Source organism: Ovis canadensis, chromosome 5 (genome assembly GCF_042477335.2).
Source record: "Ovis canadensis isolate MfBH-ARS-UI-01 breed Bighorn chromosome 5, ARS-UI_OviCan_v2, whole genome shotgun sequence".
Lineage (NCBI taxonomy): Eukaryota > Metazoa > Chordata > Mammalia > Artiodactyla > Bovidae > Ovis > Ovis canadensis.
Genome location: NC_091249.1, coordinates 19,890,405 through 19,915,241, shown reverse-complemented (window position 1 = coordinate 19,915,241; position 24,837 = coordinate 19,890,405). Strand labels below are relative to the sequence as shown.

Here is a 24,837-nt window from a genome sequence, read left to right as displayed (position 1 = left end):
GACCCGGCCCTCCAGGAAAGCGCCTCAGCTAGGGTGTGGGGTCCCGCCGGAGGCTGGCAGGAAGGCTTGAAGCCTGGAAGGGCGGGGCCTCGGCGTAAATGAAACTCCTCCTCCTGCTCCGGAGCAGGAGATGGGGTCGGAGGCTGGACGGTTGTCTGGGGGTAAGTACTGGGGCCCCTGAGGATCTGGTGGAACTCTGGTGGAGGGGGGGAGTCGGGGCTCTAGGGAACCTGGACTGGTCCCTGGGGTCGCGGTATCCTGCTGCGTGTACCCTGAAGTTTGGTGGTGGTTTAGTCGCTAAGTCGTGACCAACTCTTGCGATCCCGTGGGGGCGGATCCCATGGGGGGAGATCTGGAGCCCCGGGTCCCTCACCCATCGGTAATAGTAGTCGCCTGCCTCCCACGGCAGACTCAGTCCTGACCCCGAAGGAAGCCTCACTCACGCCTGGGGAATAGGGGGACACCGAGGCTCCTGATCCTGTAACTGTTCCGTTGCAGCCGTGGTGCACACCCCCGCCTCCAGCCTTCCTCCTAGGATAGAGTGGGAACCGAACGAAGAGTGGAGTGCGCTTTGTACCCGCTGACCATTACTATTACTGTTATCGTTACTGTTGAGATTGTTAGCACGCTGATTGGGAGGGTCTGGGCAGGAACAGCAACAGCCTTGCCAGGCGCTGCACCAGGTTCCCGCGCGGGACCCCAGCTCACAGTTGCCTTTGGGAGTCATTCAGGCCTGATTCATTCAGGTCAGCCAGTGCCTGGCTATATAGCTTGCTTCTGATTGCTCCTGCTCTCCGAATGCACCTCAGTGTCCCCTCTGTGGGGGCAGCAAAATGACCCAGCTTCCACGAGGATGCCTGAGCGGTTAGCCTGCAAAAACTTTTATGGTGGGGGCGCTTCTGGCCACTGAAAGACCTCAAGCAAGTGACTGTATGTCTCTGAGCCTTGGCTTCCCTTTCTGTCAAGTGGGGCTCATGATATGGAACTGTGGCGAAGGTGAAATAAGTGCGACAGCCGAACTGTGGGGCCACAGAAAGCCAGCCATCCCCATGAGCATATTAGTAATTATAGTTATTATATTGCACCATTAGCCATCTTTATGGCTTCTCCACCAACTTTCCCTCTGGGCCAGAATTTTTGTTTTTTTAATGGCCACTTTGCAGATACAGGAACTGAGGACCTGTTCCCCTTCCCCCTAGCCCTCTACCCCGACCTCTCCTGCCCCCTCTCCCTACCCCTACCCTTATCCCCTATCCCTTGGGCCAGGGCCTCCTTGTCCAAATCTGGAATTCAGGACCCAGAGGAAGGTTGCTGGATTTGGGACTGGCCCTGGGGCCACAAGGGCTTCCCCTGGTGGCTCGGATGGTCAAGGATCCGTCTGCAATGTAGGAGACTTGTTTTGATCCCTGGGTCGGGAAGATCCCCTGGAGAAGGGAATGGCTACCCACTCCAGGATTCTTGCCTGGAGAATCCCATGGACAGAGGAGCCTGGGTGGGCTACAGTCCATGGGGTCGCAAAGAGTCGGACACTGAGCGATTAGCCACACACTTCCAACTGGGGCCGCAGCTTTCCCCCACAGCCCCGTCTGTCCCCAAGGTGACCACCAGCACTGGTGGTATAATGGTGAGTATAGCTGTCTTCCCAGGTGGCCGCCATGCCAGACAGGCCCGAAGAGTCCAGAGGAAGAGGTGTGGCCCTGCGTCAGGCTACTGGGCCCCCACCTCTTAGCTGCCTGTGTGAGCAGCTCATGTTTGCACAGCCCAGCCCAGACACCCTCCCTTCCCCTCTCCCTCACCCCAGAGTGTGAAGATTGATCCCTAACAACAGAGTGTGAAGATTGATCCTCTGGGTGTGGGGGAGGGGCCGCACACCTCTGAGGAGGGGCCTTGGAGCTTCTCTCCTCCAAGCCAGACCTTGGGGAATCCAGACAAGCCGGCTTGGCCCAGGGACCCTCGGGCTGGGCTGGGTTAGCCCAAGGGGAGGAGATAAGATGTCCTGAGTCTTCTTTTCCTGCCAATGGCCTCTGAGGCTCAGAGTGGGACAATAGCTTGCCCTCCAACCCCCATGACCCCAGGAGGGTGCACACTGTGGTCCCTCCACCTGATGGGAATCTGGTTCAGCTTGATTGACCCCCATGATAGGGAAACTCACTACCAACATCGCAAACTAAAGGAGATCCCACCAGGTGGCGGTTAAAGGCAGGAAATGGGCTACCACTTAACCTCCCTTGAATGAGTTCCTTGACCCCTCTGTGTTTCAGTTCCCCTAGGAAACAAGAGGAGGCTAACATAGCCCTACCCCAGTGCAAGTACGCAATGTAGGTGGAAAGGCTGCCTACAAGGCCTGCAGGTTAACTCTATCTTTGATTATGTTCTCACTCATGACATTTATTGATCGTTGCTTGTGAGAAATTAACAAGGCCTGGAAAAGGGCCCTGACCTAGTTTGGGGGTCATTCAGAAGGTTCCCAGGGGTTCAGTTTCCACATTCCTCTTCCCTGGATCATGGGAAGAGTTGAAGCCTTGATCTGCGATGCATGGCCTGCCTCCCCCAGCCTCAGTTTCCCCATTGAAGAAATGAGCCCAGAGATGCCCTTTGTGGCTCATCCGGGGGCAGGGCTGGCATTTAATCAGGGGCCTATGACCAGCCTCAGAATCCTTCCTGCACTGATCCCAGATACCCCGGGCAATTCCTGCAGTAGGTGAGGGCTGGCTCATTCAATGAGTCATCCATTAGGAGCCCTGGGACCTAGAAACAGGACTCAAGGGTCTAAAGGGCGAGTGTCGCCCAGCCCCCTCCCACCCTTTCATCCACACCCAGGGGTTCACCAGAGTGAATGTTGGGCGTATATTTGCATAAAACCCACTCATACACCTGGTAAGCAATGTCAGCTCATAATGAGCCATTCTTAGAAATTATCTTTACTGGGCTTTTGCTCCTTTTTATTCCTGTTTACAAAAGCAACCCATGGTTCTTGTAAAAAGGAACCAGCCTATCATTGCTGGAAGGGCAAACTGGTATGAACCAGTGAGGGGTCACCCACAGTCCAGGTGGTCAGTGTTCAAATTCCAGCAGCCTGGCCTCTGGTAGGTGGGTGCCCTCTCTGTGCCCACCTGACCCCCACCCCCAGGAATTGGGACCTGGGACCTCCTTGGGAGGCTCATTGAGAGCTACAGAGGCCCATCCACAGGCCAATGAGTCACCCCCTTTCCTGCAAGCACCCCCGACTCCCATCCTTGGGCTTTCCTAGAAAACTGTCTCATTCGCTACTTCTGTCCCCTATTAGCCCATCGCCTCCCTGATAACAGTAATGGTGGTTTGTTTCCCAGAACCTAGAGCAGGGCGTGGTATACACTGGGTGTTCAGCTCAGAGCACTGACCAGTGTGCAAGTCATATCAACAGCTGGTGCTGCTACTAACGTTGTTCCTGTTGGCATTATGCTGACACTTCATAAATGTGTGTGTGACTTGGAGGAAAACTCACCGCTTGGTCCTCTAGCCTCTCCCAGGGCTTGAGGGGTTATAAATACAAATGAGGTTCTCCTGTCACCCCAGAATGTTTCAGGTCCCCATCCCCATCCAGATGCCAGCTGAGGGTCAGTGGGGAGAAGAGAAGCAAGGAAAGCCCCAGTGGCTGGTATTTAGCACATGCTGAGGGTAACCTGTGAGTGGTCAGCTGACACCAGGCAGCTTTGGAGAGGGGATGCTGAGGCCTGGAGTGGGAAGGGACAGCTACTTGCCCCGAGCCTGCAGATGGCCAGTAGCAGCTGGGGCAGGCCTTCCTACCCCCAGGGGCCACCATGGCAGCTTTAGAAGCATCAGCTTTCTTGGTCCTCACAGCTGCTGGGTGAGAGGGAAACAAGCCCTCATGTTCCTGACTTAAAAACCGAGCTGAGGGAATGGTCTGTTTGGGAGCACCCTGGACTGGAGGGTAGGAAGTGGGGCAGGTGGCTGTGTGTCTGACAGGTCTGGAGAAGGACCCAGGATTCACCCTCTGGAAGCTAGGAGTCTCATGTGGGAAATCCCCTTGACATGACCTCCAAGCTGGCATCAGGCATGCCCTCACCATGTGTGAAATAGTGCCAGGTGGGGATGCGGGGCTGGCCCAGATCCCCAAGGGTGCTAACTAACTGTGTGGCATTCTCACTTCCCCACGTGTCTCTGGGCTTCGCTGGTGGCTTAGAAGGTTAAGGATCTGCCTGCAGTGTGGGATACCTGGTTTCAATCCCTGGGTGGGGAAGATCCCCTGGAGCAGGGCATGGCTACCCACTCCAGTATTCTTACCTGGAGAATCTTCATGGACAGAGGAGCCTGGCAGGCCACAGTCCATGGGGTGGCAAAGAGTGAGACCCAACTGAGCGACTAAGCACACATGTCTCAGCCTCTCTGTCTTCCTGGCCTCCCAAGGGACAGTGACAAGAACAGGTGAGGAGAATAGAGGTGCCTGGACCCACACAGGCCCGGACCTTGCCAGACCTTGGCTGTTGCTTGAGGGTGTAGACAGAGGATGGGGGACTATAGCACTGCTCCCAGTGAGAGGGTAACAGGCAGGAAGGCCAGGGGTCTCCAAAATACGGAGGAAATAGGCTGCACATGTCAGACATTTTTGTCTCTCTTAAGTGGCAGCAGGAAACAAAGTAGCGATATTTTTTTCCTTCTCTATACAAATTTAATGGCAGCCCACTCCAGTACTCTTGCCTGGAAAATCCCATGGATGGAGGAGCCTGGTAGGCTGCAGTCCATGGGGTCGCTAAGTCAGACGTGACTGAGCCACTTCACTTTCACTTTTCACTTTCATGCATTGGAGAAGGAAATGGCAACCCACTCCAGTGTTCTTGCCTGGAGAATCCCAGGGATGGGGGAGCCTGGTGGGCTGCCGTCTCTGGGGTCGCACAGAGTCGGACACGACTGAAGTGACTTAGCAGTCTCTTAAAATACTGTGTTGCCATAATGACACCTGGTTTCACCCGAAGTTAACTATTTTCAAGCCTTGAGATAACCAATGCATAAAATGTTTGTCTTAAGCTATGTTAATGTACTATGCATTTACCCCAGACTCTCAAGCCGGTTCGCCTAATGGCTCAAAACCTACTTGACAAACCAGTATGTTAGACATTGTTCCCCTAATCTATGTAAAGGAAACTATTTGTATGGTAATCTACCCTTCTACGAGGTTCAAGTCAATCGTTTTATGGCCCGATGACTCGTCTGTTGCCAAGATTATCCCAAAATACATCTTGTGGATGAGGGGCCTGGTGCCATTCTGAGTTTTAAGACTTTCTTTTATTAACAGACTGCTAGTAACTATATAACATCCAGCTGAAGACTAGCAGGGGGGTACTCTTTCTGCCCCCTTCTGATGCCTATGTCAGAGGCTTTCTCTATCTCCTTTATACTTTAATAAAACTTTATTACACAAAAGCTCTGAGCAATCAAGCCTCTCTCTGGCCCCGGATTAAATTCTCCTCCGGAGGCCAAAAATCCCAGCGTCTTTTCATGGTTCAACAACAAACCTTTCACCAGTGGGGGTTCCTAATTAATTCTGCTGAGTGATTAGCCTCTTCTGCACATCTAGTATCTCATGAATATTCAGTGAGTTATTAACAAGAAGTACTGTGTGTATATATGCAATGAATCAAGACTGTTCAGTGAACATGTCTCTTGGTGCCTCGGGGCTGTTTAGTGGCTGGTCCATATTATATTCATTATGATAACATGCATATTCCACAACCTCTGGTGACTCAGTTGGTAAAGAACCCACCGGCAATGCAGGAGACCCAAGGTTTGGTCCCTGGGTAGGAAAGATCCCCTGGAGAAGGAAATGGCAGCCCACTCCAGTATTCTTGCTTGGAGAATCCCATGGACAGAGGAGCCTGATGGGCTGCAGTCCTTAGGATCGCAAACAGTCGAATACGATTGTGATAATATGCATATTCATTAATGCATCACAAATGCACCTTGCAACTCTTAATTGTTGCCTTATAACTATTTCATGTATTATAAGTACTGAGTGTCTGTATAGTTAGCGGGTCATTCATATTTAGCACTTCTTGCTCATTAAATACATCGTGAATATATTTCAGTGCCAGGAATATTTGGCCCTTTCACATATTAAGAAGGAGTCAGGGACATTCAGTGCTTCTTGGTCCTGCCCCCTTGGCTCCACGGTTGGGCTTGCTGATTTACCAGGACTGAATCACCTGCATCCTCTAGGGTCCCGAGTAGGGAATGGTGACAGCTGTTGTCTGCCATGGGGTTAGGCTGAAATGACACGCAAGGAAATAGCCAATACGAGAATTATCGTTAGTATTTTTGCCCGTACAACAAACAGCAGCGAGTGTCACCTGGGGACTAAGCTGCGAGTGCCAAGACGCTGGGCCCCATTTCTGGGGCTCCATGTTGGCTGGGGAAATAAACAGGGAAGAAGCGAGTAGATTTGTCCAGTGGTGGAGAGAGGAGCAGAGGAAGGTGGGGCCGAGGTGGGGTGGTTTGGTTGGGAGGCCGGGGCCTCTCCTTATCTCTAAGGAGATAATGTTGGATGGAGGCCTGAAGATCAAGGAGAACGAGGGGGAAGAGCAGGAGGGAAGGGCGTCTGAAGTGGAAGGTGCAAAGGCCCTGTGGCAGGGTCCAGCCTGGGTGTGTGAGTGTGTGTGTGCTTAGTCGCTCAGTTGTGTCCCGCTCTTTGTGACCCCATGGACTGTAGCCCACAGGCTCCTCTGTCCATGGAACCTCTAGGCAAGAATACTGGAGTGGGTTGCCATTTCCTTCTCCAGGGCATCTTCCCAAGCAGGGATCGAACCTCCGTCTCCTGCACAGCAGGCAGATTCTTTACCATCTGAGCCACCAGAGGTTGTGTATAGCTGGAATGGAGGAGAGGGGGCAGAGGTCATGGGGCGGGGGGAGAAGGGGATTGAGAACACCCAAAGTGGGGAGCGTTATCGATTCAGTGGACGTGAATTTGAGCAAACTCCGGGAGATGGTGAAGGACAGGGAACCCTGGTGTGCTGCAGTCCATGGGGTCACAAGAATCTAGACACGGCTGAGCAACTGCACAGCAAGAGGCAGAGGCTGTGGGTCTCAGTCAGTGGAAACAAGAGGCTTTGCTGTGTGCAGTGGAAGAAGCAGGCTCTGGGTGATGGTGAACTTGCAGTGGTGCATGGAAGGCAAACAGCCCCCAGCAGGATTGGCTGGTATTGCGGTGCGGAGTTGGGTGATGGGCCTTGAGAATCAGTCTGGACATCACTGCAATCCCTCTCTACATAGTGGCACTATGAGCTAGCGGGAGGAGGCCCTGCCAAGTGCGGGCAGTAGACTGATGGGTTCATCCATCAGATACCTGATGGGTCTTCCTGGCGTACCTGCCATCGCGTGCCAAATGCTCTTGCCCAGACACTGCGCCTGGGCCACCTGCTGCCCCATAATATCCCCTTGTGAAAGGCTCAGAGACTTCTCACATTTTCTTCTGCCTGGCCCATCCTTCTCTTTCCCCCACATCCAGGTTTCAATTTGTTTTCTTTTTTTGGCTATGCTGCGCTGCATACAGGATCTTAATTCCCTGACCAGGGATTGAACCCAGGCCCCCTGCCGTGGAAGCGCAGCCTCTGAACCGCTACATCTCGCGGGAAGACTCAGGTTCCAAATTTTGAGTACTCCCTTCATCCTGTTTGCTGAGCTCACCCACATCCCTGTACCCCACCAGCCAGCTCCTATCCAGGCCCCCAAATTCTTGCTGCCCTGACCTCTAACTCGGGCCCTGATTGCACTTCCCCGCTCAGCAGCCACAGGGAACATCTTCAAAGTATAACTCAGTCTCGTCCCTCCCCTGCTCACACACCCTCCAGGCCCCATTTCCTGCTCCTCCCCCGGCTGTCCTCGGCAACCCTGCCTTCATCTCCCTCCTCCTCCTCCTTGGCTTCAGCCACACCACTTCCTGCCTCTTCCTTCAACAACCTAAAGTTGTGCCTACCGCAGGGCCTTGGCACTTGCTGTGCCCTCTGCCTAGGACGCCCTTCTCCCAGGGCTCTGCCCACGTGATTTCCCTTCATCCTTAAGGGGATCCGCAGGCGGGTCAGGTCCCTTCCCTGCCACGGATCCCTTTGTCTTTGACAGCATTTAACACGGTTGCAACTAAAAGAACCACCTCGTGTGTGGATATCGTAAGAGACGGGCTGACTTGGGCATGGCTGTGGCCCCAGCACCTTGCGCATAGTAGGTACACAGTCAATACTCTGTGGCCCACAAGTCAGTGCAACAAGTAAAGCAGCTGGATTACTGCCTGTTCCTAGGTTCACTCACCAGCCCCCCCGCCCCCTGCTCCCTTCTCCCTCCCCCCAGCATGGCCCATCTGCTCACCAGGTTCTCAGTCCTACATCAGATGTTTAGCACATGGGTTCCTTGTGACAGATTCTGGAGGGACGTCCAGGTGGGAACTGCAGGGTTCCCACCCATCCAGATTCTGTGTTCCAATCCTGCATTGTGCTGAGCCTCATTATCCCCATCTGTAAGTAGGGGTTCTGGGGGCATTAAAGGACCCAGGACCATGAGGCAAGGTCACTGAGGTTGTCACGACATAGTCAGTGTATGCCAAGCCCTCTGCTACTTAATATGGAAAGTGACCCTTGTGTGTTTATAGGGCAATGAGTGTTCTCAGAACTTCCATATGCTAACAAGGAAATAGATGCCCCAGAGGAAGTGCCTCACCAAGGTCAACTCTGAGCAAAGAGGGACCCTTCAACAAGGAATCGGGCCTCTCTGCTCACATACCTTTCATGACTCTCCCATACCCCCAGGAAAGAACCCCACTACTCAGCTTGGCATTCAAGGTCTTTATGGGGTCTGGCCCCACCTCTTAGCCTCAGAAATCAACCCTTCTCCAAATTCTGCTTTTCAACAAAATAAACCACGTGATTCCTTGAATAGTCTTTGTTTTCTTTCTCTTCTTCGCTTTTGCATTCAGCCTCCGGTCTGAATGCCCTTGGTGAACTCATATGCATCCTTCAAAACCTCAGCCTCAATACCCCAATCCATTCTTCTGGCCCAGACCTGAAGCCACAGGTGCCTGGATTTGTCTCCCCAAGTCTGAGAGCTTCTGGAGGGCCAGGCCCAGGGCTGAGGCTTCTTAGTTCCTCTAGAATCTGTTTGTTGAATGAATGAATGTTTCATAAGTGTGCTTTGGGGTAAGAGACTACAACACCCTTCTTGGGACTGAAGAACTTGGAGACAAAGTGGGTTGCTGTGGCAATGCAAGTCACCCACTGGGCCACCTTAGGATGACTGAGCTGCACTTCCCCAGCTATGGAGTGAGGGTGGGGATTCTCCCAGAGTTATTCAGACCCCACAGACTTCAGAGTGAGCAGCAATTTCAGTTTCCACAAGTCCAGTCCTTGCCAGTCTGGAGGGGGTACACAGCAGAATTTGGGGGTGGGTGGGGTGGAGGGTCAGAGAATTGAAAGCAGGCCTGAGAGGAACTTCTCACCAACCACCCAGCCTACCAACAAAGGTCCCAGAGTTGCTGCATAGCTGCTTGGAGGAAGTAATACTAAGGGCTTCCCCAACTTTGACAACACTGGGCCCCTAAGACCCAGTCTTTCCAATGGTAGGTGTGAGGTCATTACCTCTTTAGAAAGTAAGGCCTATAAGGGGAGACTGGGGACCACCTGGGGTATCGCCCAGTGAGTCACCCAGCAGGGTATTCTGGATCAGTGAATCCCCAACGCTCTCAGCCTGACTGAAAGGGAGCCCCAGGGATTCTTTTTTATGCCAATCTGGATGCGGGATGTTGTGAGTTTGGAAGTACTTCCTGCTTGAAGTTTCAAGGGGCCATGAGTTATTTGAGGGTGACCTTGGTGGATGGAAAAGGGAAGTGGAACTGAGGTGCATTCATAGAGGTCTAGTGCAGGGAGAAGGGGAATGAAGCTCCATCCCCTCCACTGACCCCAGCTTGAACTTTCAGATCCCAGTCAGGAGACTCACAGAGCCTGGGAGGATGGAGTCTCTGTAAGCTCCCTCCATTTTAAGAAGATACCTGGCAAGAAAAAGTTGGGAATGCAGGTAGCCAGCAAAGAGTGAATGTTTCATATGCAAAGAAGGAAAGTGCAAGGAAAAGAACACGCATTAATGGAATTAATTAGAAGCAAATGACCACCTTCAAGAGGGTCTCTTTTGCCCAGACACTGATCCCTGTAATATGAGCCATTTAGTCATTTGATCCCTTCTCCTTCCCCCTTCCCAATGCCCAGGTTTGGCTGAATTGTTGTTTTGTGGCTATGTTGTGTCTGACTCTTTTCTGACCCCATAGACAGTAGCCTGTCAGGCTCTTCTGTCCATGCAATTTCCCAGGCAAGAATACTGGACTGGGTTGCCATTTTCTTCTCCAGGGGCTCTTCCTGACCCAAGGGTTGAACCCCTTTCTCCTGCATTGGCAGGTGGATTCTTTATCATTGAGCCACCAGGGAAGCCTGCTGAGTTGTAGGTATTCCTATTTTGCGGAATTATTTTTTTTTTGTTATGGGAACTAAACACATTCCCAGCTAAGGGACCCTTGGCCATTTAGGTTTGATTTTCTATTTAAATAGAAATAAACACTGCTGCTGCTGCTGCTAAGTCGCTTCAGTTGTATCCGACTCTGTGTGACCCCATAGACGGGGGCCCACTGTCTCTGGGATTCTCCAAGCAAGAACACCGGAGTGGGTTGCCATTTCCTTCTCCAATGCGTGAAAGTGAAGTCGCTCAGTCGTGCCCAACTCTTAGCGACCCCATGGACTGCAGCCTACCAGGCTCCTCCATCCATGGGATTTTCCAGGCAAGAGTAACTGGAGTGGGGTGCCATTGCCTTCTCCAGAAATAAACACTAATAAATCCCAAATACTCCATCCAGGGAATTTATCTAAACCTATTTCAAGGTTCTGTGTCCAGCCCTCATTCCCCTCTTTGAATCCTTCCTCCTTTTCAATTCTCTATTCCGTTTCTATGTTTATTTAAATAAGACCAGGATTTCTCAATCCTGACAATGTTGACATTTGGAACTGGACCATTCTCTGTCATGGGGGCTGTCCTGTGACCTGTAGGATGTTCATTTAAGCAGCATCTCTGGCCTCCACCCACTCCATGCTATTAGCAGCCCCGTATCTCTACCCTCCCCCAATCATGACAACCAGAAATGTCCCCAGACGTTGCCCGGTAAGTATCCCCTGGGAGCAGAATAATCCCTGGTTGAAAACTGATTTAGACTGTAAGTGAATCCACCCTCTGAATGAGGGTGTCTGAGTTAGAAGTTGGGGTCCCATGTCTTCCAGCATCTGTGGGTCTCTGCCCACCAGTGTCGCCAAAGAGAACACTGTGACATCTCTCCCCTGACTTTTGGTGACTTGGGCTTTCTACGGCAGCTCCGGAGGTTTTTTCCCCATCCTTGGAGCTCAGGCATCTGCCAGGTTTGCCTGAAACACTCCTTCCTTGTGGTCCACTCTGAACTCAGGCTCCTCTTCAGCTCAGGAAAACGTCCTTCTTGGATTTGTTCATTCTTGCATCACATTTGTTGGTTCACAAGATTGTGATATGTCCTTTTAGGACTCACAGACCTGCCCTCCAGATGGTGAAACCACCCCTTCTCAGGCTGGCAGCCAAGCCGGGGGCACACAGCAATAAGACAGGCTCTGTGCCACGAGCAGACAGGGTCCCTAGCTACTCAGACTCCACTGACTCATCCCCTCCTCCGGGCCTTTGCACTTGCTGTTGCCTTCCCTGGTATCCTCTCCCCCTACCCTCCCCTCCGCACACAGCGACATCAGCCATGCTGGCTCCTCTGTGCCATTCACATCCCGCTTAAATGTCATCTAGACCTCGAGAGCCACACTCCCACACACACTAGACCCCTTTTCCTCCCATATCATTTCATTGGCGTTTTTAGTTAGTGTTTATTCCCCCTGGAGAGTGTGGGTCCCAGAGTGGCAGAGATGTTTAGGCATCCCATGCCTGTCCATCACTGGGTCCTCAGCTCCCAGGAGGTGCCTGGCACAGAGGAGAAGCACAGTAAATATTGGCTTGAATGAATTTATAAAGTCATTCTGAGAGTCTGCATATACGTTTGTATGTTTGGCCACACTGTGGGACTTCCAGGATCTTAGTTCTCCAGCTGGGCTTGTGCGCTTTACAGTGGAAGCGAGTAGTCCCAACCACTGGACCACCAGGGAAGTCCCAAGAGTCCATGTTTTTTCAGAATCTCCGGCATTTGAGCATTCATTCATTCATTCATCCAATACTCATTTACCGAACACCCACTGTGCACGAAGCACGGTTCTGGGGGCTGGGGATAAAGTGGTGAATAAGACATTTCACGGAGCTCGTGTTCTGGTGGAGAAGATGGATGAAAAGCAGTACCTTTTTAAAGTTTGATCATGTATTTTAGGAGATGAAAGGGGCTTCCCTGGTGGCTCAGCTGGTGAAGAATCTGCCTGCAATACGGGAAACCTGGGTTTGATCCCTGGGTTGGGAAGATCCCCTGGACAAGGGAATGGCTACCCACTCCAGTATTCTGGCCCGGAGAATTCCACAGACTGTATAATCCATGGGGTCACAAAGAACGGGACACGACTGAGCAACTTTCACTTCACTTCAGAAGACGAAAAGTGCTATGAAAGACAGAAAAAGTGGGCTAAGGTGGAGGATCAGGGCTGCCAGTGAGATGATGTTTCCTGAGGAGGTGTTCCTGAGATGGGGACATCTGAGCAAAGACGGGAAGGGGGTGAAGGAGGGAATGTGTGGAAATCTGGGGAATCAGGCAGAGGAGACAGCCTGTGCAGAGGTCCTGAGGCAGGACCATTTTTGAGGTCCTCAGCATGTTTGAGGTTAAAATCCCAATCACATTCTTACATAGGGTTAATTCCCATTTAACGCTGAAGCTCAGAGAGGTCAAGCTTCTTTCCCAGAGTCACACAGTAGAACCTGTAGAGTGGAGTCTGAGCCCTTTCTTGGGGACATACCTGGTCAGACAGTCCTTGGCTAGGCAGTGTGCAGAGATGATGACGGGCACACTGGGGAACGACCTCATGGATCAGGGAAGGAAGCCCTGTGCCCAGCACCAGCGCCCTTTTGTAGCTCTAGATAAAATGGGAGACTCTTGCTCTTAGGGAAGAGCTGGTTGAGGTTGCTTAGAGCTGGAGGGGCCTAGGAGAATCCACTGACTGCCCTACGATGTTTCAGGTGCCAAAGGGGAGAAGGAGGAGACCCCAGAGCAGCACGGACTTCCTGAAGCAATCTGAGGTAAACGTTGAGGTTCACTTATTCATTCAACAAACACTGGTCAAATGGCCACTAGGTACCAGGTGCCAGGAACTCCCTTCACACCTGCACAACCCAGTGACTTGGGGGTTGCTCACATGTCCCCTTTATCGCTGAGGATACTAAGGCCCTAGGTATGAAGGGCACGCAGCCAGGGAGTGATGGAATTGGGGTTGAAACCCAGGAATGTGGCTCCAGGGGGCACCTTTCTGAGATAAGCCAGTAAGCGTTTAATGGATCGGTAGGTCCTGCCTTGGGTCTAATTTAGCATTTTCATGCTGTTCATCTTCACGTTGAGGGCTGGGACACAGCACAGATACCACCTTTTCAGACAAAAGGACACCAAGGGAGTCCAGGGAAGCCTGGGAAAAGGATCTGAACAGGAAACCAAGGGCTCTGCATAGATATGGGAAAGGAAATCCTCTAGGAGGAGGGGTTTTGACGGATGAACAAGAGTTTGCCAGAGAGAAACTAAGTGAACTTACTTTTATTCATAAATTATTCATTCAGACACTCCTTGCTTCCCCTGTGCGTCTGCCTCATGCTGGGCAATGCCAGGACCCTCAAGAAGCCCTCAGCCTTAAGAAATCAAAGTCGGATACAGACATCCTCATGGGACCATGACCGAGCCAGAGAGTGCCATGGGACTAGAGGTGGTGAATAGGGAACCAGGACTCTTCCTGAGGGGTCAAAAGGGGCTTCCTGGAGAATGGATCATTTGAGATGGGCTTTAGAGCAGAAACAGGAGTTTGCCAAAGCAGAGAGCATTGTTTGAGACATGCTGAGCTTGAGCAGTCTGTGAAGAGCCAGGGCCCATGTTCAGCTCAGTGTGTGTTTGTCCCTCAGTCGTGTCTAACTCTTTGTGACCCCATGAACTGCAGCCCACCAGGCTCCGCTGATCATGAGATTCTCCAGGCAAGAATGCTGGAGTGGATTGCCATTCCGTTCTCCAGGAGATCTCCCTGACCCAGGGATCGAACCTGGGTTTCCTGCTTTGCAGGAGATTCCTTATCAACTGCGCCATCAAGAAAGGCCATGCTCAGCTCACAGGACCATTAAAAATAGTCATGGGACTTCCCTGGTGGGCCAGGAGCTAAGACTCTGTGCTTCCACCACAGTGGGGCGCAGGTTCAACCCCTGGTGGGGGAACTAAGATCCCACATACAGTGCCCTGCCACCAAAATGTAGAGTGAGTGATAGTTATATCAGAAGCTCAGAGCTTCCTGGAGGGGCAAGTGAAAAGGGAAGCAGGAAGGATCCCAGCAGCTCTCAACTACTAAAAGGGGAGTTCTCTGTCTCTTTCTCTGGGAGGCTCCTGAGCCATCTCTGAGGCTGGAACATAAAGAGGTCCAGGTTGGATGTCGAGGATTCTGGGCACACTGAATCTGGGAGGCTCCCCTTGGCATCTCCATGCCTGTTTTCTCTGTAAATATTGATCCCCAGTAGGCCCTGGGCAAGAGTCAGAGCCAAATGAGGTACTGGAAGGGGTGGGGACAGGGGAATCTCTGGGGGTAGGTTTCAGCATTTTAGGGACGTGAGCAACTGTAACGCTGCAACCAGGCGCTGGGGTCCACAGGCAGGGCGGGGAAAGCGCTTGGCCCATCTGGCACCTTCAGCGAGTGTTACTGTCAGCAGGGGCTGCCCAGGGGCCTCCTCCGGCCACTCCGGAACTCCGGTGGACCACAATGAGGTGCTCCCATCCCCTGCGGAAAGAGGCGGGCCTGGCTCTGCTTCTAGCCACCTTCACCCTCCTCCTCTTAAGTCTGCACCGGTCACCGCCCACCTGCCCCCCCCTGAAGGAGCAGCCGCGCGCCCCCAAGGCTCCGGACTGGCCCTCACCGCACTTCCGCCCCCCGCCGGCCCCTTGCCGGCCCAACACCTCCATGACGACCCTGCCTGACTTCGCAGGGCAGCCGCGGCACATCCGCGACTTCCTGCTGTACAAACACTGCCGCGACTTCGCGTTGCTCCAGGAAGTGCCGCCCGACAAGTGTGCGGACCCTGTCTTCCTGCTGTTGGTGATCAAGTCCTCGCCCAGCAATTACGAGCGCCGGGAGCTGGTGCGGCGCACGTGGGGTCGTGAGCGCCAGATTCTCGGCGTCCAGCTGCGCCGCCTCTTCCTGGTGGGCACCGACTCCAAACCGCTGGAGGCACGCAAGGTCAACCGGCTGTTGGCCATGGAGGCGCAGACGCACGGGGACATCCTGCAGTGGGATTTCTACGACACATTCTTCAACCTCACCCTCAAGCAGGTTGCCTGGGGGTGGGGCGGGGGAAGGGGCGGCGCGGGGTGGGGGGTGGGCGGGGTGCCACCTGCTTGGAGCCACCGTCCTTCCTGCCCAAAGTTGCTACCATCTCCTCTTAGGGGTCCTGGAGACCAGAAGCCCCCTCACCCCACCCCCGCTACTGTCCTCATAGTGATCTGAAGTCTTCTTCATCCAGGAAAGGCAGGGAGAAAGGACAGGGTGGTGTGAGCTTGCAAGCCTGCCTCTCCAAGCCTTGATGACCTGGGTTCAAACGTCTTATTTGCTATTTGCCCTAGTGATCATTCATTTCTCTCTGCCTCAGTTTCTTCATCAAGGAAATGGGATATTCATTGAACTCATTCACCTCTGAGGGCTACAGTGAAGATTATATGAGGTTTTATTTATATTCAGTGGTACAGCATGCAGGATCTTAATTTCCTCCATCTGGGATCAAACCTGTGCCCCTCAGAGTCTTAACCACTGGACTGCCAGGGAAGTCCCTGAGATGATATTATATTTATAAAGTACCTGGGCCAGTGACAGGTAGGGTTTCCCAGATGGAGCTAGTGGTAAAGAACTCGCCTGCCAATGCAGGAAATGTAAGAGACCTGGCTTCGATCCCTGGGTCAGGAAGATCCCTTGGAGGAGGGCATGGCAACCCACTCCAGTATTCTTGCCAGAGAAATCCCATGGACTAAGGAGCCTGGTGGGCTGTAGTCCATGGGGTCGCAAAGAGTTGGACACGACTGAAGCGACTTCGCACGGAGGGAAACACTGGACAGAGCACGTTTTGTTTCTTTGTTCTGGTCTGTCTCCCTCTGAGGCTCAGGTCTGTGCAGTAGATACTCAACAAAAACCTTTCTGATGAAGAGAAACGGTGAGAAGTAGAGGCTATCTTGCCCATGCTCCGAGGAGGAATTGAAGGCTCCAGGGACCCAACCAGCTTGAGGGGTGGGAGGGGTGGAGCAAGCTGAGTAGAGAACCAAGTTGAAAGGGGCCCCCTGCTCATAGTAAGCACAGAAAGGCCTGAGTTCAAGACCTTGAACAATAGACCATCTCTGTTGTGTGACCTTACTCAAGGCACTTTCTCGGGAGAGCCTCTATTTTCTCATCTGTAAATGGGGTTGAAGACCACACCTGCTTCCTAAAATTGTGTTAAGAATTCAAGGTAGGGCAGACACTGAGCAAGCACTGGCATGCAGCAATAGTTGTTATGAAGATAACTAAAGCCAAGGTGGGCAGAGGACCCGGAACTTCTTAATATGCCACATTCTTAATGCAAAACATAAAAGCCTGTGATGAGCGGCAACTTGACAAACACGAATCCGGTGTCTACGAAGTGTTGACCCCATCCTGGGTGATGATGGCATATAGGAGAGACACTGCTCCCACCCAGGGGGAGTCCAGAGCCTGGTGGGGGAAGTACTGAAGTGTTAGTTATTCGGTCATGTCTGACTCTTTGCAACTCCATGGACTGAAGCCTGCCAGGCTCCTCTGTCCATGGAATTCTCCATGCAAGGTTACTGAGGTAGGTAGTCATTAACTTCTCCAGGGGATCTTCCAGACCCAGGGATTGAACCTGGGTCTTCTGCATTGCAGGCAGATTCTTTACCGTCTGAGCCATGGTAGGGGAAGTAGATGTTATATAAGAATCATACGAGTAATTCTGTGATGGCAGTGCTTGGCAAGGCAGAGTCAGAAAGAATAGCAATAAGCATAAATGAGACGATTTTCGAGCACTTCTTGTACATTACAGAGCATCGTCCCTGAAGATCCCCAGCACTCCAGGAGGTAGGTCCTATGACAAGTCCTGTCTGGGAAGTTGGAAACTGAGGCAGCGAGAGGGGCTCTTGGTTGCAAAGATCACCCCACAGAGTGAATTACTGAACCCAGGTTAGCCTGACTGGGGGTTACTGGGGTGGCCAATAGGGACCCAAAGCCGATGGCCCAGGCATCAAGCCTGCATGCCCTGTCTACCCACCGGCCCGCCCTTGCAGGTGCTCTTCCTACAGTGGCAGAAGACACGGTGCACCAATGCCAGCTTTTTGCTCAACGGGGATGATGACGTCTTCGCCCACACAGACAACATGGTCGCCTACCTGCAGAGCCACAACCCTGACCAGCACCTCTTTGTGGGCCACCTGATCCACAATGTGGGCCCCATCCGGATTCCGTGGAGCAAGTACTACGTGCCGAAGGTGGTCATGGAGGAGGAACACTACCCGCCCTACTGCGGAGGCGGTGGCTTCCTACTGTCCCGATTCACGGCCGCTGCCCTGCGCCACGCCTCCCACGCCCTGGACCTCTTCCCCATCGATGATGTCTTCCTGGGCATGTGCCTGAAGCAGGAGGGCCTGGAGCCCGCCTCACACAGTGGTATCCGCACGGCTGGCGTTCGGTCCCCTTCCAGCCGCCTGTCCTCCTTTGACCCCTGCTTCTACCGAGAGCTGCTGCTGGTGCACCGCTTCTTGCCCTATGAGATGCTGCTCATGTGGGATGCACTGAACCAGCCCAACCTCACCTGTGGCAGGCAGAGTCAGGTCTACTGAGGCGGTGTCAATGCCCCCAGCCTTGAGGCTACTGTCTCCATCCCTATGGAAAAGGCAGCAGCTTCCATCCAGGAAGCTGAGACCTTTGTCCTCCTAAGTAGGCAGAGCTAGGAGGGTACCAGGGAGGGCTTGATGAGTGAATCATCTGCCCAGTGAACTCCTACACATCCTTCAAAACCTACCTGGTACTGCCTAGACCACGTTCCATCTTCCTCCCTAGATTCTCAGCTGGAGGGACCGTCTCTCTCCATGGCTGCTAAGGGCAGAAGCACTTCTGCTCAGGTCCCAGCTACCGCTGCTACACCCATTCGTTTTCAGTGTCCCGCCTCCTAGCCCTGACTTTCATCATGGGCTGAACCCTAAGCAGTGGCCAGCCGCTTCTCGGTCATGAGCCTGCTGTGGTAGGTGAGTTCTGGCCATGGTTCAAGGCCAACTGAGAACTTCTGGGTCCACACATAGCTGAAGGGAGAAGGATTTTTCAGCTGGGGAGAGAGGGTTATTGTTCTCCATCCCTCTCCAGATCTTGGACCCCTCAGATGGTGGGAGGGGCCAGAAACGCTGTGAATGTGTGTGACTGCCTCCTCCCTGCTCCTGGCGTCAATCGCTCTAAAGGTGGGAACACTGAGCAGAGGAGGGAGGCGGCTATCTGTCTCAGGTTATGGGAGCTCAGAGTTTCTGGTGTCCCTGGCAGGGCCCAGCACCCACATCTGTGCTCCCCAAGATTTCAGGGAAGAATAATGGGGCCAGAGGGGTTCTCACTGGGTCCAGGTCCTGCATACGCACTCTTTTGTGCCCAGAGAAGGGGGATATTCAGGTATTTTGGGTGCCTAAGTTCTCAGACTGGCCCTCACCCCGGTGTGTCTCTCCCATTGGGGAGATCCAAGTGAACTGGTGACCTCCCCCCACGCCCTGCTACCCTCAAACAGGTGTCTGAAATGGGCTTCGCAGGGATTGGGACGGTGGCAAGGGGGGTGGGGTCTCACTACAGAGAGCAGATCCTCAGGGAATAAAATGTTTTGCAGAAGAATTTGAGGTCTTTTTTTTTCCACAGTGATTTACAAGTTTTAGATCAGTCGACATTCATCCTTAAAATCTTATTTCCAGAAGCAAATATACACAGTAAAAATAGGGCATGGATAAAGAAGAAGCTATAGAGCTTCCATCAGGTAGATCTCACATCATCCCCCCACCTGCTCACACACCCTCCATGGCTCCCTATTGGCTTCAGCTCATATTGTTGCAGGAAGAGGGACGCCTTCCAGGGCCTGAGAGTGCGCTCTTGTCTAACATTTGGAAACGAACTGTCTGAGGAGACACACATGCTAATAAAGCAAAAGACTTTATTGGGAAAGGGCACCCGGGTGGAGAGCAGCAGGGTAAGGGAATGCTGGAGAACTGCTGTGCCGCGTGGCTCACAGTCTCAAGTTTGATGGTGAGGGGGTTGGTTCCCCATGAATTGAGGCTGTCTTTGACCAATCATTCTGACTCAGAGTCCTTCCTGGTGGTGCACGCATTGCTCAGCCAAGGTGGATGCCAGCGAGGATTCTGGGAGGTGGTTGGACACGTGATGTCTTCTTATGACCTTTTCCAAATTCTTCTGATTGGTGGTGGCTTATTAGTTCTGCATTCCTTACCAGGACCTCCCGTCATAAAATAACTCATGCAAATGGTTACTATGGTGCCTGGCCAGGGTGGGCTGCTTCAGTCAGTGTGCTTTCCCCTAACAATATTACCTCCCCAGCCTGATTCTCACTGCCAGTTTAGTGGCAGGCTCGGGAAAGAGACACAATGGAGAGACTGCTCCTGGCTGCATGGGACACTGGACCCACCCAGGCTCCTTGGGAATTCCACCACCCACCCTCCCTCTCTTCACTGGGTTCACCTCCTCCCACTGGGACTACAGTCCTGTCCCCTTCCTCTGTTCCCTTCCTTGTGTCTCTTTTTTTTTTTTCCAATTTCATTTATTTTTGGCTGCACTGGGTCTTTGTTACTGCACAAGAGCTTTCTCTAGTGGTGGCGAGCAGGGGCTCCTCTTCATTGTGGAGCCCAGGCTTTAGGCGCTCGGGCTTCAGTCGTTGCCCTGCAAGGGCTCGGTAGTGACGGCGTGCCTGCTCAGTAGTTGGCGCACACAGGCTCAGTTGCTCCACGGCATGTGAGCTCTTCCTGGACCAGGGATCAAACCCATGTCCACTGCACTGGCAGGCAGGTTCATAACCACTGGACCACCCAGGAGGTTCCCCTCCTGTCAGACTGTATCCTGAGCACCTTGCCCTGTACTCCTCCTCCGGCCCCCTGGGAAAGGTCAGTGGGCACTGACCCACTTTATAATGAGAAAACAAACCTCTGAACAATGAAACAGGAACTTACCAGAAGTGGTAAGAACTTTGAGGAGAATTAAAATGAGGCAAAGGAAATCAGTCCTGAATATTCTTTGGAAGGACTGATGCTGAAGCTGAAACTCCAATACTTTGGCCACCTGATGCAAAGAACTGTCATTGGGAAAGACCCTGAAGCTGGGAAAGATTGAGGGCAGAGGAGAAGAGGAAAACAGAATAAGATGGTTGGGTGGCATCACCAACTCAATGGACACGAGTTTGAGTGAGCTCTGGGAGTTGGTGATGGACAGGGAAGCCTGGCGTGCTTCAGTCCATGAGGTCGCAGAGTCGGACACGACCGAGCGACTGAACTGAACTGAACTCCCAAAAATAGTTGGAATAATACTCCCACTGATTAGCATATGAAATTACCCAGCCTGCAAAAACCAAACACGCCAAATTTCGGGGCTGCCCTCACCCTTTGCAACAGCCCACTCTCTATCTGGAGTGTGCTTCTTTCTGTATACGATTAAATCCACTTCTTAAAATCCCTTTGTCTCTCACTGAATTCTTTCTGTGATGAGATATTAAGAACCTGAGCTTCCTTAGTTTCTGAAACCAGGTACCGTGGGTTTTGGCTGTGTTTAAGTGCCAGTCACATGGGTCCAAGTCCCAAGCAGGGTTTTGACTGGGTTTGAGTCTCAGCAGACAGAATGATCTCTGTTTGTTTCCAAGGCAAACCATTCAATATCACGGTAATCCAAGTCTATGCCCCAACCACTAATGCAGAAAAAGCTGAAGTTAAATGGTTTTATGAAGACCTACAAGACCTTCTAGAATTAACATCCAAAAAAAGAGTCCTTTTCATGATAGGGGACTGGAATGCAAAAGTAGGAAGTCAAGAAACACCTGGAATAACAGGCAAATTTGGCCTTAGAATGCGGAATGAAGCAGGGCAAAGACTAATAGCGTTCTGCCAAGAGAACGCACTGGTCATAGCAATCACCCTCTTCCAACAACACAAGAGAAGACTCTACACATGGACATCACCAGATGGTCAACACCGAAATCAGATTATTAGATTCTTTGGAGCCAAAGATGGAGAAGCTCTATACAGTCAACAAAAACAAGACCAGGAGCTGACTGTGGCTCAGATCATGAACTCCTTATTGCCAAATTCAGATTTAAATTGAACAAAGTAGGGAAAACCACTAGACCATTCAGGTATGACCTAAACCAAATCCCTAATGATTATACAGTGGAAGTGAGAAATAGGTTTAAGGGTCTAGATCTGATAGATAGAGTACCTGATGAACTATGGATGGAGGTTCGTGACATTGTACAGGAGACAGGGATCAAGACCATCCCTATGGAAAAGAAATGCAAAAAAGCAAAATGGTTGTCTGGGGAGGCCTTACAAATAGCTGTGAAGAGAACGCAAGTGAAAAACAGAGGAGAAAAGGAAAGATATAAGCATCTGAGTGCAGAGTTCCAAAGAATAGCAAGAAGAGATAAGAAAGCCTTCCTCAGCAATCAATGCAAAGAAATAGAGGAAAACACAGAATGGGAAAGACTAGAGATCTCTTCAAGAGAATTAGAGATACCAAGGGAACATTTTATGCAAAGATGGGCTCAATAAAGGACAGAAATGGTATGGACCTAGCAGAAGCAGAAGATATTAAGAAGAGGTGGCAAGAATACGCAGAACTGTACAAAAAAGATCTTCACAGCCAAGATAATCACGATGGTGTGATCACTCACCTAGAGCCAGACATCCTGAAATGTGAAGTCAAGTGGGCCTTAGAAAATATCACTAGGAACAAAGCTAGTGGAGGTGATGGAATTCCAGTTGAGCTATTTCAAATCCTGAAAGATGATGCTGTGAAAGTGCTGCACTCAATATGCCAGCAAATTTGGAATACTCAGCAGTGGCCACAGGACTGGAAAAGGTCAGTTTTCATTCCAATCCCAAAGAAAGGCAATGCCAAAGAATGCTCAAACTACCGCACAATTGCACTCATCTCACATGCTAGTAAAGTAATGCTCAAAATTCTCCAAACCAGGCTTCAGAAATATGTGAACTGTGAACTCCCAGATGTTCAAGCTGGTTTTAGAAAAGGCAGAGGAACCAGAGATCAAATTGCCAGCATCTGCTGGATCATGGAGAATGCAAGAGAATTCCAGAAAAGCATCTATTTCTGCTTATTGACTATGCCAAAGCCTTTGACTGTGTGGATCACAATAAACTGTGGAAAATTCTGAAAGAGATGGGAATATCAAACCACCTGACCTGCCTCTTGAGAAATCTGTATGCAGGTCAGGAAGCAACAGTTAGAACGGCACATGGAACAACAGACTGGTTCTAAATAGGAAAAGGAGTACGTCAAGGCTGTATGTTGTCACCCTGCTTATTTAACTTCTATGCAGAGTACATCATGAGAAACTCTGGGCTGGAAGAAGCACAAGCTGGAGTCAAAATTGCTGGGAGAAATATCAATAACCTCAGATATGCTGATGACACCGCCCTTAAGGCAGAAAGTGAAGAACTAAAGAACCTCTTGATGAAAGTGAAAGAGGAGAGTGAAAAAGTTGGCTTAAAGCTCAACATTCAGAAAACGAAGATCATGGCATCTGGTCCCATCACTTCATGGCACATAGATGGGGAAAAAGTGTCAGACTTTATTTTGGGGGGCTCCAAAATCACTGCAGATGGTGATTGCAGCCATGAAGTTAAAAGACGTTTACTCCCTGGAAAGAAAGTTATGACCAACCTAGACAGCATATTAAAAAGCAGAGACATTGCTTTGTCAACAAAGGTCCGTCTAGTCAAGGCTATGGTTTTTCCAGTGGTCATGTATGGATGTGAGAGTTGGACTATAAAGAAAGCTGAGCACTGAAGAATTAATGCTTTTGCACTGTGGTGTTGGAGAAGACTCTTGAGAGTCCCTTGGACTGCAAGGAGATCCAACCAGTCCATCGTAAAGGAGATCAGTCCTGGGTGTTCATTGGTAGGACTGATGGTAAAGCTGAAACTCCAATACTTTGGCCACCTGATGCGAAGAGCTGACTCATTTGAAAAGACTCTAATGCTGGGAAAGATTGAAGGCAGAGAAGAAGGGGTCGACAGAGGATGAAATGGTTGGATGGCATCACCAACTCAGTGGACTTGAGTTTGAGTGAGCTCCGGGAGTTGGTGATGGACAGGGAGGCCTGGCATGCTGCAGTCCCTGGGGTTACAAAGAGTCGGACACGACTGAGCGACTGAACTGACTGAGTCCCAACCATGTGGGTCCAAGTCCCAAGCAGGGTTATGTTGGGTTTGAGTCCCAGCCATGTGGGTTTGAGTCCAAACCTGGGTGTTGGCTGGGTCTGAGTCCCAGCACATGGGTTCAAGGCCCAATCTGTGGTTAACGGTTTCAGCTAGCACTCTAGATAGGACGGTGATAATGTAAGAAAACGTTTAGAGTCAGGTCTTGGTCCTAAAGAGGTCCCAGGATACCAAGCCTGGCCAGGTATACTGAGGAAAGCGCTCTGCTGTCGTCTGCTTATTTGCGACTGGCAGGTCAGTCCTGTATGCTTATGCATATCCAGCAGCAGGTCCAAAACAGAATCGCACTGTTTTCTCTGAGGTTTTTCTCCTATATTTTTTTGTTCCTGCTCATTTCTGCTCTGTTTCTTCTGTTAACCCCAGATTGCATTTATTCCCCTCCCTCTAACCCTTACAAGTGTTGACCCTTTATTCCCAACTTATAGCTAAAGCACCTCCAGCTCATCATCAACACCACTGGGGAGGTCTTCATGCCATTTCTTTGCGACAACTTTTGGGCACTAACAACCGGTTGGGAGACTCCTTTGGAAGGGATAGCATCTGAAATTGTAAATGCAAATCTTGACCAAACTGTGTGGTGGATTTTGACTTAAGGGTAAAATTTTGGATAGAACGGGAGTTAGAGACATCATCTCTGGTTTGGGTGTGAAAATGGGTCAGGCAGCATCTATCCCAACCAATAACCCTCTGGGTCTTATCTTCCAGGATTGGGAAAGATTCAGGCTACTGAGATTAAAAACAAAGAAACTCATTAGGCTGTGTAATCATGTTTGGCCAGAGTATGAGCTAGGAAGCCAAGCCAAATGGCCATTAAATGGGTCCTTGAGTTATGATACTACATTGCAGTTAGATTTATATTGTAGAAGGAAATTTAAATGGAGTGAGCTTCCATATGTTCAAAAAAAATTTTTTTCCATATATTCAAATTTTCATGGCCTTGTATTTAGACAATGAGACCCAAAAGGAATTTAAGATGTGTCTAGCTCCGAGGGATAATTCTAGTAAGGAGACAAAAGACATTTTAACTGACCTACCCTATGGAGCCATCCAAAGGTTAAATCATCTGCAAGAGAGTGCCAGAGCTACTCCTCACCTACAGTGAGGAACCACTGTCTCAGGGGAAG

General features: G+C 51.1%; 1 protein-coding gene across 3 annotated transcripts; it reads left to right on the top strand.

Annotated features, from left to right (window-relative positions):
* Window positions 1–19,097, top strand: B3GNT3 (UDP-GlcNAc:betaGal beta-1,3-N-acetylglucosaminyltransferase 3). Of its 3 annotated transcripts, XM_069589086.1 has the most exons (5): window positions 111–161; window positions 12,404–12,654; window positions 13,198–13,257; window positions 14,911–15,527; window positions 17,519–19,097. In XM_069589086.1, exons 4-5 carry the CDS (start codon window positions 14,961–14,963, stop codon window positions 18,068–18,070), a joined length of 1,119 nt encoding a protein of 372 aa, XP_069445187.1. In that variant the 5' UTR covers window positions 111–161; window positions 12,404–12,654; window positions 13,198–13,257; window positions 14,911–14,960; the 3' UTR covers window positions 18,071–19,097. The 3 variants fall into 3 exon arrangements, with proteins under 3 accessions (XP_069445186.1, XP_069445185.1, XP_069445187.1); XM_069589085.1 differs by lacking the exon at window positions 12,404–12,654 and having other exon boundaries at window positions 1–161; XM_069589084.1 differs by lacking the exons at window positions 12,404–12,654; window positions 13,198–13,257 and having other exon boundaries at window positions 26–161.
* The last annotated feature ends 5,740 nt before the right edge of the window (window positions 19,098–24,837 follow it).